The 17,232-nt window shown below is 39.2% G+C and overlaps 2 protein-coding genes across 7 annotated transcripts in view; one reads left to right on the forward strand and one right to left on the reverse strand.

Moving 5' to 3' along the window:
- Positions 1-17,232, forward strand: part of lrba (LPS-responsive vesicle trafficking, beach and anchor containing) — a 462,623-nt gene that overhangs the window by 253,651 nt on the left and 191,740 nt on the right. The gene's annotated exons all lie outside the window — the stretch shown is intronic.
- dclk2a (doublecortin-like kinase 2a) overlaps positions 1-17,232 on the reverse strand; it is a 44,976-nt gene that overhangs the window by 9,071 nt on the left and 18,673 nt on the right. For 3 of the 6 annotated variants that reach the window (XM_079552701.1, XM_079552697.1, XM_079552702.1), the window contains exons 3-10: positions 13,963-14,092; positions 11,194-11,289; positions 9,848-9,898; positions 9,556-9,650; positions 8,469-8,553; positions 6,061-6,166; positions 2,403-2,460; positions 92-211 (exon numbers count right to left, since the gene is read on the reverse strand). In XM_079552701.1, coding sequence (XP_079408827.1) covers positions 92-211; positions 2,403-2,460; positions 6,061-6,166; positions 8,469-8,553; positions 9,556-9,650; positions 9,848-9,898; positions 11,194-11,289; positions 13,963-14,092 — 741 coding nt within the window. The remainder of the gene's footprint in view (positions 1-91; positions 212-2,402; positions 2,461-6,060; positions 6,167-8,468; positions 8,554-9,555; positions 9,651-9,847; positions 9,899-11,193; positions 11,290-13,962; positions 14,093-17,232) is intronic. The other 3 variants (XM_079552698.1, XM_079552700.1, XM_079552699.1) reach the window with 3 other exon arrangements.

The raw sequence follows: 17,232 nt of genomic DNA on the forward strand, positions 1-17,232 counted from the left end.
TATGAAAATGAAGTCTATCAAGAAGGCGAGGATGTTCAAAGGGGATTTGAGGGGGCATTTATCGCGGTGGTAAATGGTGCGGCTTGCGTACCTTGACCAGCTCCATGACCAGATAGAGCTCAGCGGGAGTGTCCACCTCTTCTATCAGCATTATGATATTGGGGTGTTTGACTTTACGAAGCACCGCCACTTCACTCTCTATCAGGTGCTCCTGCAGACAACAAGCTACATTAGCATAAACAACATTATGTATACAAATATATATGAGGTAGTCGTGCTTTGTGTAATTTGGACCAAAAGTCTCAAAACCTTTGCCATAATTTAAAGTGTCTAAACCAGACTTAGAGAAACAAATCCATATGTTTGTCTCCAGTAGGTTGGACGATTGTAACGGCCTGCTCACTGGCCTCTCTAAACAGTTCATCCAAAACCCTGCGGACTGGAATCAGGAAATATGACCATATTAGTCCAGTGCTTAGGTCTCTGTGCTGGCTTCCTGTCGCTCAGAGAATATACTTTTAAAACAGCTTTATTTCTGTATAAATCTCTTCAAGGTCCATGCACCAAAGTACAGCTCTGACATCTAAACTTCGGGAGAGATCTCCTGCTGGTCTCAGAGTCAACACTCTTCCAGAAGACGAGAGAAAGGCCTCAACAATGTTCAAATCCAGCCTGGTTCTCTGTATTTAGCTGTGCATTTGAATGATTATATATGTTTCAGCAGAAGATTTCATTTGTAGATTAGTAAATGTTGTAACTGGGTAAATATCTAATGCTTCTATGTTTTTTTTTTTGGAGTTAGTCCATGAGCTCATTATGTCCATTGTTGTGTTGAGCTTGTTTACTCAGGTTTTTGTTTAAAAGGCCTATAGCTGTGGTGCTAAGTAGGAGCGGTGTGGGCTGCAGGTGAACGAGAGTTAAGTACACCCACAAACAAAGTGACACTGAGCTTCAAAAGAACAGATCATTTACTGATGAATAAAACATGTGGCGTGCTCTTATGGTGTGATGGTAATAGAGAGGAAACAAAGCAGTGTGTTGGCCTTAATAAGCTACACTGGAAAACTGCAGACTAATGCATGCCATCAACAGTGCACTGAAGGAGTTAAGACGCACAAGTTAAGGTAGTAATTATTATATTTTATATTTCAAGGGAAAGAAAATACAATTTTTCTCAAAATTGTGTGTTTTATGGTCATAAGTTACCACATTCTCTCCCCCAAAACATTTATTTCAAAAATGTTGTTCTGTATGACTTTTAGAATTAGGACATATGTGTATGTATTAAAGCAGTACTAAGTAACTTGTTTACCTTAAAGGGACAATACGGAGTTAAAAATGTTCAAATTTAGTATTTTCCTCCCCCTACATGTTCCATTAATGTCCAGAGGTGTAGAATGAGCCCAGACCTGTTCACCACAACTGCGTCTAAAATCCTGCACTGTCACTCAGAAAGGTGTTAATTCGGGTCCGAAGTGCCGTCATGCACGAGCTTATAGAACCTGCAGTTACGCATAAGACCTGAGGTGGCAGTAGTGATCCAGTCCCTTTAATAAATCCTTTTCGTAGTCCCTCTGGGGGTAATACAAGTGTTAGTGGGATGATTCATCTCCCCCTGGTGTCTCTGGCCAGGAAACCACACTTGCAACTTTCCCTGCTTCGACCCAGAGACCTAATACAAACTAATGGAATCACGAAGAAGAAGCTAACAGGCTAACAGGCCAAGCTAACAGCACACTAGCGCCACTTTAGCAGTGTTACAGCCAAGTTTGAGTGACAAAAAATATCTCCATTGTGTAATTGAGTTGTGGCACAATGTACAATATCCCTCTCTCCCTTTTCGCCTTTTCTGTCAGCGTAGTATTCACTCTCATGGGCAATTAATGATGACGCAACATGCTACAACACCTGCAGTGGCGCTTATGGCCTCTAAGGGCATGAGTTGCTTAGTTCTGCTTTAATACCTAGATTTATGTATTCCGTCCCTTCCAAAATTTCCCATTGTGTTGTATAGCATTACTAATTTTATGTCTGTGTCATATGCTTCACTGACACATTATTTCTGTAGCCAGAGCTGCCCAGGGCTGCCTGTTGGCATCAATGGCCTCTAACCATCATCAATCAATTACATCCCCAATATTTTTCTGTTGTTCTCCATGTACCCCTAAATCAACTATCTTAATCTTTTTTTTTTTAAATAGTCTCAAATCCATACTTTATCCAGCAAAAGGGCTTTTCCTTTCAATTTTTTTATTTGCTCGCGCTCGTGCTTTAATTGAGCAGCGCTGGTAACAACAATCCCAAACTGAGCCCTAGTGAAGTGGACTTTCATCTTGAAGCCGTATCCTCCGTTGCTACATTGCGTTTTGCATCCCCAGTAATGAGTGCATTCCCGGCGGTACCTTCCCGGCGCACTTGGCCTTGTCGATGATCTTCAGAGCGAACTCTTTTCCCGTGGACCTGCACAGAAGCAGAGCAATTAGAGAGAGAGCCATAAAAGCCGCACTGAGTCTGCAACACTGTCTCCAATCCCAATTTACTGCCCACCGCTGCGGCGCCATTACTGTGCGAGAGGTGGGAGCAACGTTACAGCTCGCAGCCAAGTTTACACAGAGGGAGACTCATCTGCTGACTTTCAGAGGTTTCTCCCCTTTCCGGAAATAAAAGTGGTATATCTCAAAGGCACTCGGGACGTGTTTATCATTTGGTTATTTAGGGCTTCATGGCGAGACACTGCAGGAGAATACAGGGGAAAAAAATAGTTTAGCGAAATCAATTTGAAAATTTTGCTGTAGATTACTGAAAAATGTAAACTTAATAATGGATAGAGCCAGATTTAAATGTATGGTTTTACTGTATTGAAATATTTCTTACAAAGATTTTTTTCATGGCAGGTTTTGGATGTATATATACAGACGGCATCTCCGGAATCTCCCATATATGGTCATGTTTGAAACAGTTGAAGGGGAAAAACAATTTTGAAAAACTCTAAACTTTCTCTAATTATTCAAAAACTACTTTAACAAATGCGGAATTATGAACATAGTTTTCTACTAAATAAAGATACAAAGACGTGGGGAGGAGCAAAGTAGTTCAACAGCCCATCAATACATAAAAAAGAAAGAGAATGCTAACATGATGCTACATGTTAGCATCGGGCTAATGCTAACGGATAGCTAGCGCTTGCTACAACTGCCGTTTTTTCACTTCTACAGAACAATCTGCTGTGAGAAAATATCCATATGGACCCGATTTACACTTGATTTTATTTGTATGTGATAAATAAGTTCATATTCCACCAGAAAATGGCTAAAAAGAGTGAAAAATGTGTTTCCCAAAAGATTCTATTTTCCCCCTTGGCGAGGCCACGCCCCCTTCTATGACGAGATGCCGTCTGGATCTATTGAATAAGCCTTTTATAATAAGTCAAAGCTCAATAAACCAGGCTAGAAATTAGATATTAAAAAAAAACTTTCAGGAAAAAACCCTTCAAAAATATACTTTAGAGTGTGCGAGGTAAGTGGAGATATTGTCACAAGAGAGGAGTGAAAACCTAATGTTGAGAATACGGGCACTTTTTGTGTCTTTCCTTTCCTTTTTCTGTCCTCCAGAAAGGAAATGACCATATTTGGATTATAGAGTCATCTCGGTCGCCTCTCGTGCTACACATGGTTGCAAAATATGTCAATATTTGAGAAAGAATACATGTGGGAAACCAGCTGGTGCGCCGCGCTGTTGTAGTTATTTCTTGGATACTGTATCTCTGGTTTGCTAACGGACAAAACCTCATAAAATAAGCATAGCAAAAAGTCAGTTTTGTCTTCTTTTTTTACTCTAGCAGTAAAAAAATGTAAGCATACAGACGGCATCTCTGGAAGCACCCATATATGGTCACGTTTGAAAACAGTTAATTGGAAAAAAAATGTTGGTAGAAAAATCTAAACTTTCTCAAATTATTCAAAAACTACTTTAACAAATGCTGAATTATGAATGTAGTTTTATACTAAGTAAAGATACAAAGACATGGACGGGAGCAGAGTGGTTTAACAGCCCATAAATACATAAATAATGGAGAATGCTAACTTGATGCTTTATGTTACCATTGAGCTAATGCTAGCGCTAGCTACTTTTTCGCTTCTACTGAACAATCTGCTGTGAATAAACATCCATATGGACCCGATTTAGACTTGACATTCTTTGTATGTGATAAATAAGTTTATATTTTGCCAGGCTGGTGATGATAGCTTTTAAATCCGGCAATTGATTAATTAAAGAATTAAAAATGTACCGTAACAATTAGTATAAATATTTAGAAAAAAAAATCTATAAATAAGGAACATTATTTTATTCGTCATAGTAAAGGTTGTTGTTTGAGTTCGGTTTGAATAATGCAGTGTACAGTGACTTTAAGCGTAAAGAAAAGTGCTAAAAAAAAAAAATAATACGTTCAGTATTGTGATAACGATAATATGATTTCACAGTCAAGTACATTCTATCAAATTTAAAGGTCCTATATCATGCAAAATTGACTTTTTGGAGCTTTTAGCCATGTTGTTTTGCTGTTTCCTTATCAAAAACACCCCCAGAGTGGTTTGTGGCTTCATTCACGCAGCTCTCAGTAATCCTCCTGAATCCTGCTCTCTGAGCAGCTGCTCCTCCCTCTCCTGGTGAACGGCTGAGTGTTCAGTTGTGTCGTAACAACGGAACGGAAGTGCTCGAAGTCTGTAATGTAATGTCTTAATTCTATGCTTACGGCCTGATTTTAATTTGTAAAACAGCGTTTTCATTATTTCTGTCGTAAGAGAGAAACAAAGAGAAAAAAATTAAAATTAAAATAAAAAAATAAATAAAAAGGATGTGCCCGAGGTGCTTCCAGGTCAGCTGAGGCCAAAACAAACACCCCTGAGCGTCTGAACAGATCAGTCATGTTTGCGCTGCAGCTGTGAAGATGGAGCTCGTTACCTACTCTGGACACATCTGTTCTTCATTCTTAACTAACGATAATGTCACGGAGAAAAATAAGCGCGTTTGGCTACGAGGACGAGGAGTTTATTCAACCTTTTTCAGGAAGAGGCCACTCAGCTGTTTTTTCTCCGGGATTCAGCGACTATCACCAAAATATTGTTTTTCTGTGACTGTCTCTGATGGATGTTTGGGGAACCTTCGCCAGAACCAAAGTGGATTAACTTTTATAACCAACGCGAGTCCCACAATGTAAACAACGATGGAGCAGAGGGTGAGTCAGTCCAAACGCGTGTTAGCTTGTGTGTTAGCATATTAGCATGTGTGTTAGCCATTTATGAAGCTGTGTTGCAGATGACAACTCCGTATAACTGCATCGTGAAGCAATTTCACTTATTGCTGTTTATTTATATTACGGTAAAGTTGTATGCGCGGAGAGAGGGGGCGGAGTTAACTGAATCGAAGCGTTGTGTCTTCCAGGTTCGAAAAATACCTCCAGAAAACACTTATATTTATCACAAAAATGAGTGCTCCATAATGGTAGAGGTACAATATATCATATAAATGCCTATACTTAACTTTTGAATGGCTAAAATAGCATGATATAGCTCCTTTAAGCAAAAGTCATAAGCAATGTGTTTATTCATCCAATTGTGTCAAAACAAGACGTGGGAGCTTCCAAAGGAAATTGTAATCAAAATAAATATGTATTGTTTTAATATGCATTGGCATAGCATTAAAATCCTGCTTGTGCATGAAACGATTCGTAATGTCTGCCATAACTTTTTCCTAAACTAATTATCTGATTTTATTTCATCTGCACCATTTGCATTTTAATGGTGTGGAAGCTAATTACTGAACTTCCCTTCTGCTGCTATATCCTACGGGCCCATAAAAAAAAAAGGCTGCTTATTTTATCAGTTTGTCATTATCGCTGCAGTGTGCTGAATCCCGCGCTGAACGCCCAATGAAACGAACACACAAACCCTGATGTAGCAGTTTACGGCCTGATACATGGGTTTCTAATCGGCACAATAAGAGGGTTATCAGTGGCCACAGCTGCTTCTCAATATAAACTACCTGCTGTGTGTGACCCACCTCTCCACGCACTCCTTGACCACCGCGAAGTTCCCGTCTCCGATCACTTTGCCGACCTTGTACTTCTCCGAGATGCTGGACGAGGGTTGATACTGGTTACCATTGACTGTAGAAAAAGGAAAAAGAAAATGATAAATACATTGCAAGTTAATCAATTTATTTGTCCTTAAAGTGCATATGACAGGTTGTAAAGTTTTGGTCATTCTTCTTGATTTGGTGAGATCCGAGATCCGAAGGAAAATATCACAGTTTTACACCCATAAAATATCATTTTGTGGAGAAAGTATGATTAAAAAGTCAAAACTTTGAATTTGTCCTTAGCAACACCTTAGCAACAGTGGAACGCTCTTCAGTGGTGACGTAGAAGGTACGTGCACTGAAAATACAGCAGATGGCGCTCTTATTTACATGTTTTTTTTTTTTTTACTTTATAATGTTTATACAATTCTTTGCATTCATTAAAAGGTTGCATATTTGAGAATGCAGCTTATTTAGTTTCTTTTGAATATATTTATTTTTTGCGAAGTTGGTTCCGCGCGGGAAATTAGCTCCTCCTTCACTTTGCGCAGCCTGCATCAAAACAGAAACATCCACCATGCTGACAGGACGCACGTGCATCGGCATTTTAAGGAACAGCAGAACCACAGGAGTGGTTCTGTGGTTCAAAGCACAACATAACAATGGTGTGACGTAAACAAACTAATCCTGAAGGAATCTGCGAGCAGCCGGCGAGCTAGTTAGCTTTAGCCTGCTGGCTTCTTTGCGTTATCAGCGCTGATCTCCATTCATTGCATCAAGACCTTTTTAAATGTCAGAGCTCAACATTTGTTCTTATCGTTGTTCCTCAGTCTCAATTTGTCCCAGGTTAATGGTGATATAGTTGTGTTTCACGAAATGTTTGTGTGAGAGAGACAGTTTGCAGTTTATTTGGTCAAATTATCCCATTGACTTCAATGCATTTCAGCGACCGTGAACAATTTTTAGTTTGGTTCTACGTCACTTCCGGTCTCCATGCCCAATGCGGAAGTGTTATTTTTCCCAAAGTAAAATGGTAGGATTTAGGTAATATTTTAACATGAATCTTGAATGAAATTGTGCTAACTACGTATCTGTGAAAATGTAGTCTAATGTGTCATATGCACTTTAAAGAGGGAGTATTATGCTTTACCTGTATTTAATAATAATAATCTCAAACACAACTTTATCACTATCCTACACTTTGTTGGTTACAAAATACAATATTGATATATGTAAAGCAGCTGAAACTAAATATACAGTTCTTTCACTTCCAGATTTTCAGGCGATCTCACTGTAAGATCACAAAGATTACTCAAAGATATGCAAGTGGGTCCAGGTGTGTTTTTGAAGAGAGAAAAAAGTAACATGGTAGAAGAAGATAAAGAAAACTCAAACTTTTTGTGATTTTGCTTAATATATGCATTTATATATGCTGGTATGCAACATGATTGTGGATATTCATGTGGAAGTCATCCAGGTTGTTCTCAATGGCTACAACATTTACAAAAAAATGTAATTGTATATTACCCAGCTGGAAAAGACCCATCTGTTCCTCTGCTGTCATTAGTCAATTACAAAAAGGAGACGAGTAACACACGCCAAAAAGGTCTTGCTTGAGGTGCAGATGAAGAGACAAAACTGTCAAATATCCAAAAAAGCAGTGCACACACATTTTGCAGATGTCAAAATATTTACATCATCTACATCACAACTTCATCTTTTTCTTCGAACCACTTTTGTTGAATTCAGTCACCCTGATCCTTAAGATATTTTTGCATTGAACAGGTAAAAATGCAAATCTAGAAGCCCTCCTTTCTAGGAGAGAAAATAACTGGATCCACCACCTAAAGAAGTGGTGCCCAAAGTGTGGCCCGCCTGCCAAATTTGGCCCTCATGCTTCTTGTTAATTTGGCACATGTGACCAGAGATGGTACTTTTTATGGCAAGTTTAATAAATCCGCATGATTAAAACCTCTAAAACCAAAATGTTATAATGAGACAGAACTTCCCCTGGTATGGGGAATGAATTGAATCTCTCTTAATCTCTCTTAGTTGAATGTTTAACTGCTGTATACACTATGTGGTCATTGATAAACAAAAAGTTTGGACACACCACTGAAAGACTCTCTCTTTGATTACATTGATTATGCCTTGGGGAAATAAAGTTGAACCATGTACGTTGTAAATGTGTATATATTGTAAATAATATGAAAAAAGTTTTCTCAGCCTCTTCCGTTCCTTCATTCCTTCAAATGACTCCAAGCAGAACATTTGCCAATGTTGTCAGCCAGAGAGTGACTGTAAATTTAACTAATGGATCGTAATTTGCATTGCGAGAGGGTGAGATGCATTTCACTGGACATGGAGAATAAAGGAAAGGCTGAGTGTACCTTCTGGACTGCGTTGGTTGGTGTCCTCTTTGTGACTGTTCACTGATCCGTTTGAGTTTGAGGACACGTGGTTTCCATTAGGAATCTGAAAAATACAAAGTACACCTCAGTCTGATCAGTTACACCACCAAATGCACTACCATAGTTATTATGTTGCATGACGCAAAGGATTATGGCAAATAGCCTATGTACAGTAGAGCACTGCACCCACTCCCACTAAACAGGCCAAAGCGCTTACAGATATTATACTCGAAAAGTCCATGACATTTTTGTGCATTATCACTGTGATGTTAGATCCCTGCTTTTGATATGCAGAGTTTTGACTGCATATCTTTGCTAATAATATATACAATAATAATATATTGTTAAAAGAGTCATCATCAGTAGCACTTCGCATCAAGGCTCAATGATGCTATCTAAAAGTGTTATAACATCCTTTGGACTTGTTGGGTTTTAAACGGGAGGCATCAGGGAGAACAAACTTCCTATCGTTGTGAAGCAGAATTCACCAAGCTTCGGATTGGATTAGGAAACATTAGTTAGTTTTTTCTTGGTAATATCATGGGAACAGTGCTGCAAAATGCAAAACCTCTTCATCCTTCCAACCTATTACCGTGCAAAAGTGCGACCACAGTACTGACCCTTTTACCCCCATTTTTTGTCCTGTTGCATCACAATCTTACTGCGACCAAGTGTCAACCAAAGGTGAGGATGTCCTGTATTATTCAGATTAGCAGGGCAGCCTGGGATGGAAATAGAAAGTGGGTCACCTCTAGGAGTCCCGCGCAACTGGGAGGAACATGACAAAGCTTTTTATAAAACTGCATTTGCTGCAATCACAACCTTTGAATGGCTAGACTTTTGGTAACCACAAAAACACGCTTTCATGGCCGCACGTAAGTGTAATCTTAATCTGTAGATTGGCATGAAGAGGAAGTGTGTCACTGAGGACTTTTGCCAGCTCATGGATATAGTAATATGTCCCGAAGACGGATAAATCCAGCTTAATGTTTTTGATTTGAATTAGAAACACATCATGAATCAGAAATGATGACAGGTCAACAGCGTAACGTTTGTGTTACAAAACCTTAAATCCGTGTGCGGTCCTGGGGCTGGTGGGCGACGGGGTAGAAGACTTGGTCGATCTGGAAGAAGACGACTGGCTGCTCGAGAGGCCGTTTACTGCAATGGAAAAGCAACATGCTATTAGCGGTAGCAGCTAGTTCATCGTTTATTAACAAAAAAGATTATGTATGCAGACAGTATCGGGTGTGAAAGTCTCGCTATGCTAACTCAATGTATGTACCAGTAAAATAAATTAGCTTGTTTTACAGTCTCCTTGTTCCGTTACGGTGACAAAGGCAAAGCATAAAGCTAACCTGGAGACTTGCTAGAAGGATAGCTTGTGGCAAAGTGGACTGGCCGCCTTGCTGTTGAAAAATTAAAAAGAACAATGAGCTGCGAGAGGAGACAAAAAATATTGTAGGTTTGCAAAGTTTTGTTTTTTTCATTTGATTGTAATTGATTATGTTGCCCATTTTAAAGGGATAGGCCACCGTTTTTAAATACTGAGACATGATCTTACCTTAGCTTAGACGAGTTGATATGTAGCTGTCTGGTCTTTACGTGTACCCTCAGTCAGTGGATAAAATGGGGAACTATATTGCATTTTTATCGGCTTAGAAAATTGACTTATTTAATTTTGTGTGACTATACTTGGATTGTGTACAGGCTCATGTAACCATATTTAAATAGGGAAAACGTGGAAGAGCTTGGTGTCTTCTAACTTCACCTCCATTTGGATCCATAGATGAGAAGAGAGAGACAGGCTATATGCTAACACCGTCTGGGCTCTGTTTACGTGACTGAGGGCACGGGTACAGACCAGACAGTTACATATCAACTCGTCTAAACTAAGGTAAGAACATATCTCAGTATTTAAAAACGGTGGCCTATTCCTTTAAGGGGATTGAAAATGACAATACTGATTGCCAAAGATGTTTTCTGAAACTCTACATTGGACATGACGTGGCTGCCATCTTGTGACAACATTTTTATTGAATCAACGGCAGAATGTGAGATACAGTCATTGTTTGTGATTGGTTTATTACTTTTAAGTCTCAGTATCTCAGGAAGGATTTAATTTCTTTGAAATGTCTCGTTTTTTGTGTTGTTTAGCCATAATAGCACCATTCATTTCCAGGATTCAGTGGTTAGCATTCATTGTATGACTGCCCCGTGTTTAAAAAGTATTGGTCATGTCGTGTTAAAAAGTACAGAAATATTGTTTTAAAGTAGGGAAAAAATGTTATATTTGATTTAAATAGAACTGAATGTTTGACAAAGGAAAATCCATGAACAAATGTAGCTAAAAGTCTGTGTCCAGCATAACCATTATTTTCTAGCAAGATATGACAAATGGTCAGTCACAATTATCAGAGTCACGGAATAACTACAAATGGATAAAAAAACAGTATCAAGGAAAAAGTGGTGTTTCCCATTTGATTACATTGCACTGGGTTAGAAGGGCCAGTCACAAGATGGCTGCCAGAATAGCCATTTGTTCCAACGTATTACTATGGCCATGTCCTATCTAGATTATATTAATATCTTTGCTGATTGCTCACAGCAATGCTAGTGAAAATGTATCTTAAAACCCAACAATGATGAAATAGCTCAATAAAGAACGTTCTGGGCGAAGTGTATGTGGCGTCATTGCTCATACCAGAGGCAGGAGATTTGCTGCGTCGTCGCGATGGGCTCTTGCTGGTGTGGTTGGGAGTAGCAGAGCGACTGTACGATGTCTTCAGCCCCCTGCATTCTGAAAATACACAGGATCACTGCATTAATCTTAGAAAGCACACTAAACTTCATCTGAGAGAGTTTTTTTTTACAACTTCATAAAACTGTCTAAGAGCTTTAAGGGCTAATTGTTTTTCTGAATAAAAAGGTAGGGGCGAGAACTCTCTGTATACTTCACGATTGCACATAACAACCTATACATGATATGTAACAGTTTAAGATGCATGCAGTTTTTAACGTTAAAAAAAAAATATATATGATTGAGGAAAGGAAAGGTCTTCATTTGCGAAGAGCCTTTCACAAACATGGTCAATGGTTCAAACATTGAACAACTTTCAAAACATGGTTCAATTTCAATTATCAAGGACACTGTTTCTGACATAAAGCACATATTTCCCTAAACACTAACACCACATACTTTTTGTCACTGTGAACTGAACAATGTGTTGACATAATTAGCTTATAGTTAAGGTAAACTGTTAGGGCACACCGGGGTCTTCTAGAATCTGTAGTTTTTGCAATTTTAGCATATAGAATTTCATACAGTGTCTTGAGTGCAGCTTACAGTAAGTGAAACATCATAAGGCATCGGCCAATGAATGGGTGTTTCACAAGCAAAACAGCCCAGAGCGAACATCCAAATTTGACGGAAGACGAGCTCAACGGCTTTAAAGAGTTTATATACATCTTTCTAGTGTGCCCTCATCAGTACTGCGTGGCTGATTCACGAGCAGCCCTCCTTCTCAAAGTGGAGCACAAACAGAGTAACTGGGACGTGAGTCTGAATATGTCAAGCCCCATCGATCTCCCTCTGTTCAGCTACAGTAAGCACGAGCATTTTAGGATGAGCCTCCCAGCTGCGAGCCAACCTGGACAAACAACTGAGATTGAAACAGGATGTCAATACTTTGGATAAAATTAGACTTCCTTCCCGTGAGCTCCTCCAGGACTGGCTCAAGACTTTAGGGCTGAAATATGGCATGATTTACACATTTCACATCTGCCCCGATCAAACATCAAGGGGCTGCGGATAAAGTACACACAATGCAAAGGAAACAGAGGGAAGACATGACAACTGTAAGACGGGGGAACTACATTTAACCCTCTGAGGTCGTACTACTAGCATTGCCTTTGTGTTCATTTTTCAAGTTTTATTTCAAAGGTACGGTATGCAGAATGATCTATTGCTTTTAATGGGCACTTAGGCATGTTCTTATTTTTGATTGGATGATTGTCAATATCAGCTGTCCATCCTGTTTCCATAAGGAATAACACGCATGGGACTGGTGCATGTAAACACGCCTCGACGGATTGTAGCTATGGGGTATTTTGCCTTTTGTACTTGTTTTTGGTGGAAGGGGAAAGCGAAGCACCCAGGAAAGCCTTCGTAGGCACAGGGAGCACATGCAAATAGACGCTGCTGTGTGGTTTTCCAAGTGTTATCCCCGGCTCTAGGTTACTTGAAGGGACTAAACGGAGTTTAAAAATGTTAAAATAATGTTTTTTCCTCCCCCATGTTCCAGCAATGTCCTAATGTGTAAAATGAGCCCAGACTTATTCATCATCACTGCCGCTAAAATCCTGCACTGTCACTCAAAAAGGTGTTAAATCGGGTGTGAAGTGCATGCATGAGCTTAATATACAAGCTGCAGTTACGCGTAAGACCTGAGGTGGCAGTAGCGAGTATAAAAAGTCAACTTCCATCTAGTCCCTTTAAGAAGACATTCCGCCGCTCATCACGGACACTGCCATCGCTGATTTAAATGCCTTCAGCAGGAAGCAGTTATATATTATCAGATTTATTTTAATCTACGTACTTATAGTTTTGAAGTTTTTACAGTTTATTATTTATACCAACCAAGTTTTATGTGTATTTTTATGTTAAAGGTTGCATGATTGCACCAAAGAAAATTCTCAGTTTGTGAACCTGTTCACTGACAAAAAACAATTGTGATTCTGATTCTGATACTTGCCATTAGCTCTTACTTGTTTACCATACATTCTGCTTTTACCCGTTAAAGCAGTACTAAGTAACTCTTGCCCCTAGAGGCCATAAGTGCAACTGCTGGTGTCGTAGCAAGTTCCGATTTTTTTCAACTAATTAATTAAAGTAAAGAGTAAATACTACGCTGACAGAAACGGCAAAGGGAGAGAGGGATATTGTACATCCAATTACACAATGGAAATATTTTTTTCCACTCAAACTTGGCTGTAAATACTGTTTAAGTGGTGCTAGCCCCCAGTTAGCTTTGTCCGTTAGCCTGTTAGCTTCTTCTTCCCAATTCTATTAGTCCGGTGGCAGTCAAGTTGCATTTTTGATTATCTGGCCAGAGACACCAGGTGGAGATGAAAGCCCTCCAATCATCCCATTAACACTTGTATTACCCCCAGAGGGACTACGGAAAGGATTTATTAAGGTAAACAAGTTACTTAGTACTGCTTTAAATGGCCTAATTCTAACCTAACCATATGTTTAAATGTCTGCTCTTTTGGGCAATTTTTAAAAATACATTTGAAATAAAACCTTAAACACTGTACTTACTATGTTACAAATTCACTTAAATAAAATACTTGACATATGTAAGACATAACCCATGCAGTCCAAGTGGCAGGTAAGAAAACAGACATGCAGCTACTCACTACCACAGCTACAAACAGAGGGGGTTTCGCAGTGATAATGAGTTTGGCCTACCAGTCACAAAGGCTCTGGGCGCCTTACCGCTGTTATCCAACACAAAGTCGTCCTGGGCGTAACGGAACTTCTCTGGACCACAGGCTATGAACACGTCATCGTCCGCAAAGAAGTCCTGCAGACTCGTGATCTGGAGAAGACAGAGGGGGGAATTGACTTCTTCAAGAATAAAACTGTTGTGTGTTTACAGCAAATTTATAGCGAACTTCACTTAGTGCGAAGTGCAAGTTCATAAATAATGTGATGACACGAAAATAGAGTCCAGACATTTTAACTGCAAATAAGGATTAGAACCAAACCATGTCAATCAAAACATAAGAAAGATACACAAAAGATACACAATTTTCTGGACTAATTTTATAACACCCTTCTAAAATGGCGAAGAAGAAAGTCATGGAGATTCTGCATTAGACTGAACTTCGTACTTCTGCTGGATGTAAGAATTAAATACTGAAACTGAAAGTCTTTAAGTATTGGAGGCAGAGAAAAAGGTCCTCAATAACACAAATCTACAATATATAAAAGGAAACAACTTTTATCTGATGTATGGGGTCATGTGTGTCCCAGTTCCTCCGAGTCGTGGACCATGACAGATGAGGATAGGGCTGTGGTAGATCTAGTTTGACTTTGGAGACACTCAACTATTGAAACTGGTCTTGATTCTGTAATGTTTAGTATTTCCATCCAGCAGAAATCTGAATCAATCAGAAATCTGTCAAATGCAGGATCTCCGTGACTTCCTTCTTCACCTGTCGCTTTGTGAAAGACAGGAGTGCAATAAGGCCTCAGCCCTTTCATTGAAAATAAAGAGCATATTATATTTAGTGTCATGTTACTGTCACTCATGGTGTCTGACCTCTTAAGAGTTCAGGGTAACTCAGTGTGGACTCATTTTAACACAGACGGTGTGAAAATGAGTCTGGAAAATATGTGGTGTAGTTTGGCGCAAAATGGGAGCTTAAAAATAATACTCCCTGCGTCAACAACCCAACAAAGTGTTATTCTATGCCTTGGAGAAATGACTGTAAGTAGACAGTGTGAGATTTCCAAGTCCTGCTGATATCACATGATGGGAATGCTGCAGAGTCATGGGAGCAGAGTTAGTGCTGCCGCCGGAGGGACATTTGTCTTGCTTTTTCACTGGTGATTGTCATTTATCAGCTCGCACCGGCTCCCCTCGCCCACGTCCCACCACAGGAGACAAACTGCCTACCTTCTGTCCCCATGGCGGCGTGGGAGGACAGGAGGAAGACAAAAGACGAGAGGAGAGCTGGATGGACGTAGGAGCTCATCCGCACCGGAAATACATATGGGCTGCAGTAAAGCCTTGCATAAATAAGAACATCCTTTTGAGCAGCTTTGCAATGCGCCATTTTCTTTGCCTAAAGATAAATAAGTGTACATGTTTCCTACTATGATGTTTTATGTGACGAGAACTTGTATAATATTAATAATAAGTACTCAAACTCTGTCTTGAGTAACAATAATTTGGGGTCATCAAATGCTATAACAACAACTAGCCTGCAAGTTCATTATCAACAAAAAATATTGTATCCCAGTAGAAATATTGCAGAACAGGACTTCAGTTTTACAAAAGCATATTTTGACGAAGTATGAAGTAGCATTTTCAACCACGTTCTATTACTTTGATGACTTGAAAACATTTGTGATATTGCTGTTACTACGACTTCTATTACAACGACTTTGACAATGGCAAAATGCATCGCTTAACCTACTCATAAAACTAAATTTAGCACCGGAATGGCCGCCCTGCCAGTGTTGTTTACAAACATGGAAGGTGTCTATGAGACCTGTGAGAGGAGAGTGGCAGGAGTGTGGAAGTGGAGCAGATGGGCCCACTGCAGGAGACAGAGGGGGACAGTGGGTGTGTGGATAAGAAGAGCGGGACCTCACTGATTAGAGAATAGAAAGATCATTTTAGAAGGATAGAAGATTTTTGCACACCTAACTGACTGTGAATGAATTACATCTTAAGTGTGAGTGTGGATGAATGAATGAGTGCAGAAACTAAGGCCCAAACAAGGAAAAGGAGCTGAGCATTAAATTAGCTCTAGCTATAAACTCTTTGGGCCCTGCATAAGCTGTCAGTTCCTGTCAATAATAATAACACACAGTAAATCTGATGGATCGGGTTGTTGCCCACTGCACTGTAAAATGTAAACTATTGTTTCAAGTCACAAAAATAATTCCAAAGGCTGCCAGGAAATCGTTAACTCAAAGTTGATTTGAAATTGTTGCTTCATTAAACTCACAGCTTTAAATCATCAAAATATGTTATTCAGTCAACTTCCTTTTTGACAGTTCAGTTCACTCGGATTCTTAGTTTGACATAATCGCTTAATACAGTTGTGCAGTTGAACTCTTTGGTGCAATTCTTTTAAATCTAAAATGTATTTAATATCAACTGTTTCAAGGAACAACCCATACATCATTGTCAAGGTGTGCACCTGCAGGATTCTGATTTAACCCCTTAACCCCCACATTTTCTAAAGGTTGGCTTTACCCAAATCTTAAAGCTTCTTGAAAGAAAGCATCAAAGCAGCGAGGATGAAAATACAATAAATAAAGAGAGACAAAAACACTACTGAAAAGTGATGAGAAACGCAAAAAAGAAACAACAAAATAGCAACAAAAACATGCCGGAAAACAATAACACAATAGAAAAGCGACAAAAAGCAAGGAAAAAAGGCGACGAACAAAGAAACAAAGAAAACAAAACAAAAACAAGACAAAAATTTGACAAACGCAGCAACAATGCAACAAAAAAAAAATCACAATCGTTAACACAGGCCTATAGGCTGTAAACTCCAGTCGCGAAGCTTTTAGATTTGGGTAAACAACTTTAAATCGACTACAACGGACTCTTGTAATTGGTTGAACGATTTCTCCTCAGCCCTTGGCTTTATTTGTTTGAGTTGAAAGAAGAGTTTACATTTTACGGTGTCTACTTTTCGTAAACTAAAAAAAAAACAAAGAAACATGTTTTGTGTAGCAAATCAGGCATTTGTTTATCTCGTGTTTTAAAAATCAGGCATTTGTATATCTGGGGTTTTGGCATGGGCACAAATCCCCCACTGTTCTCCACTATTGCTATTTAAAATGACACTATGGAAATCCTACCTCTGGGGACAACATGGGGCATCAACATTAGAAATCATAAATGAATGTACAAATCTTTTAAGACATAACAATGTTCCCCTGTGATAATCTCTACCATCAATGGCCAAATTACAAAGACGTTGCTGAGCT

Source organism: Gobius niger (assembly GCF_951799975.1).
Source record: "Gobius niger genome assembly, chromosome: 3".
Lineage (NCBI taxonomy): Eukaryota > Metazoa > Chordata > Actinopteri > Gobiiformes > Gobiidae > Gobius > Gobius niger.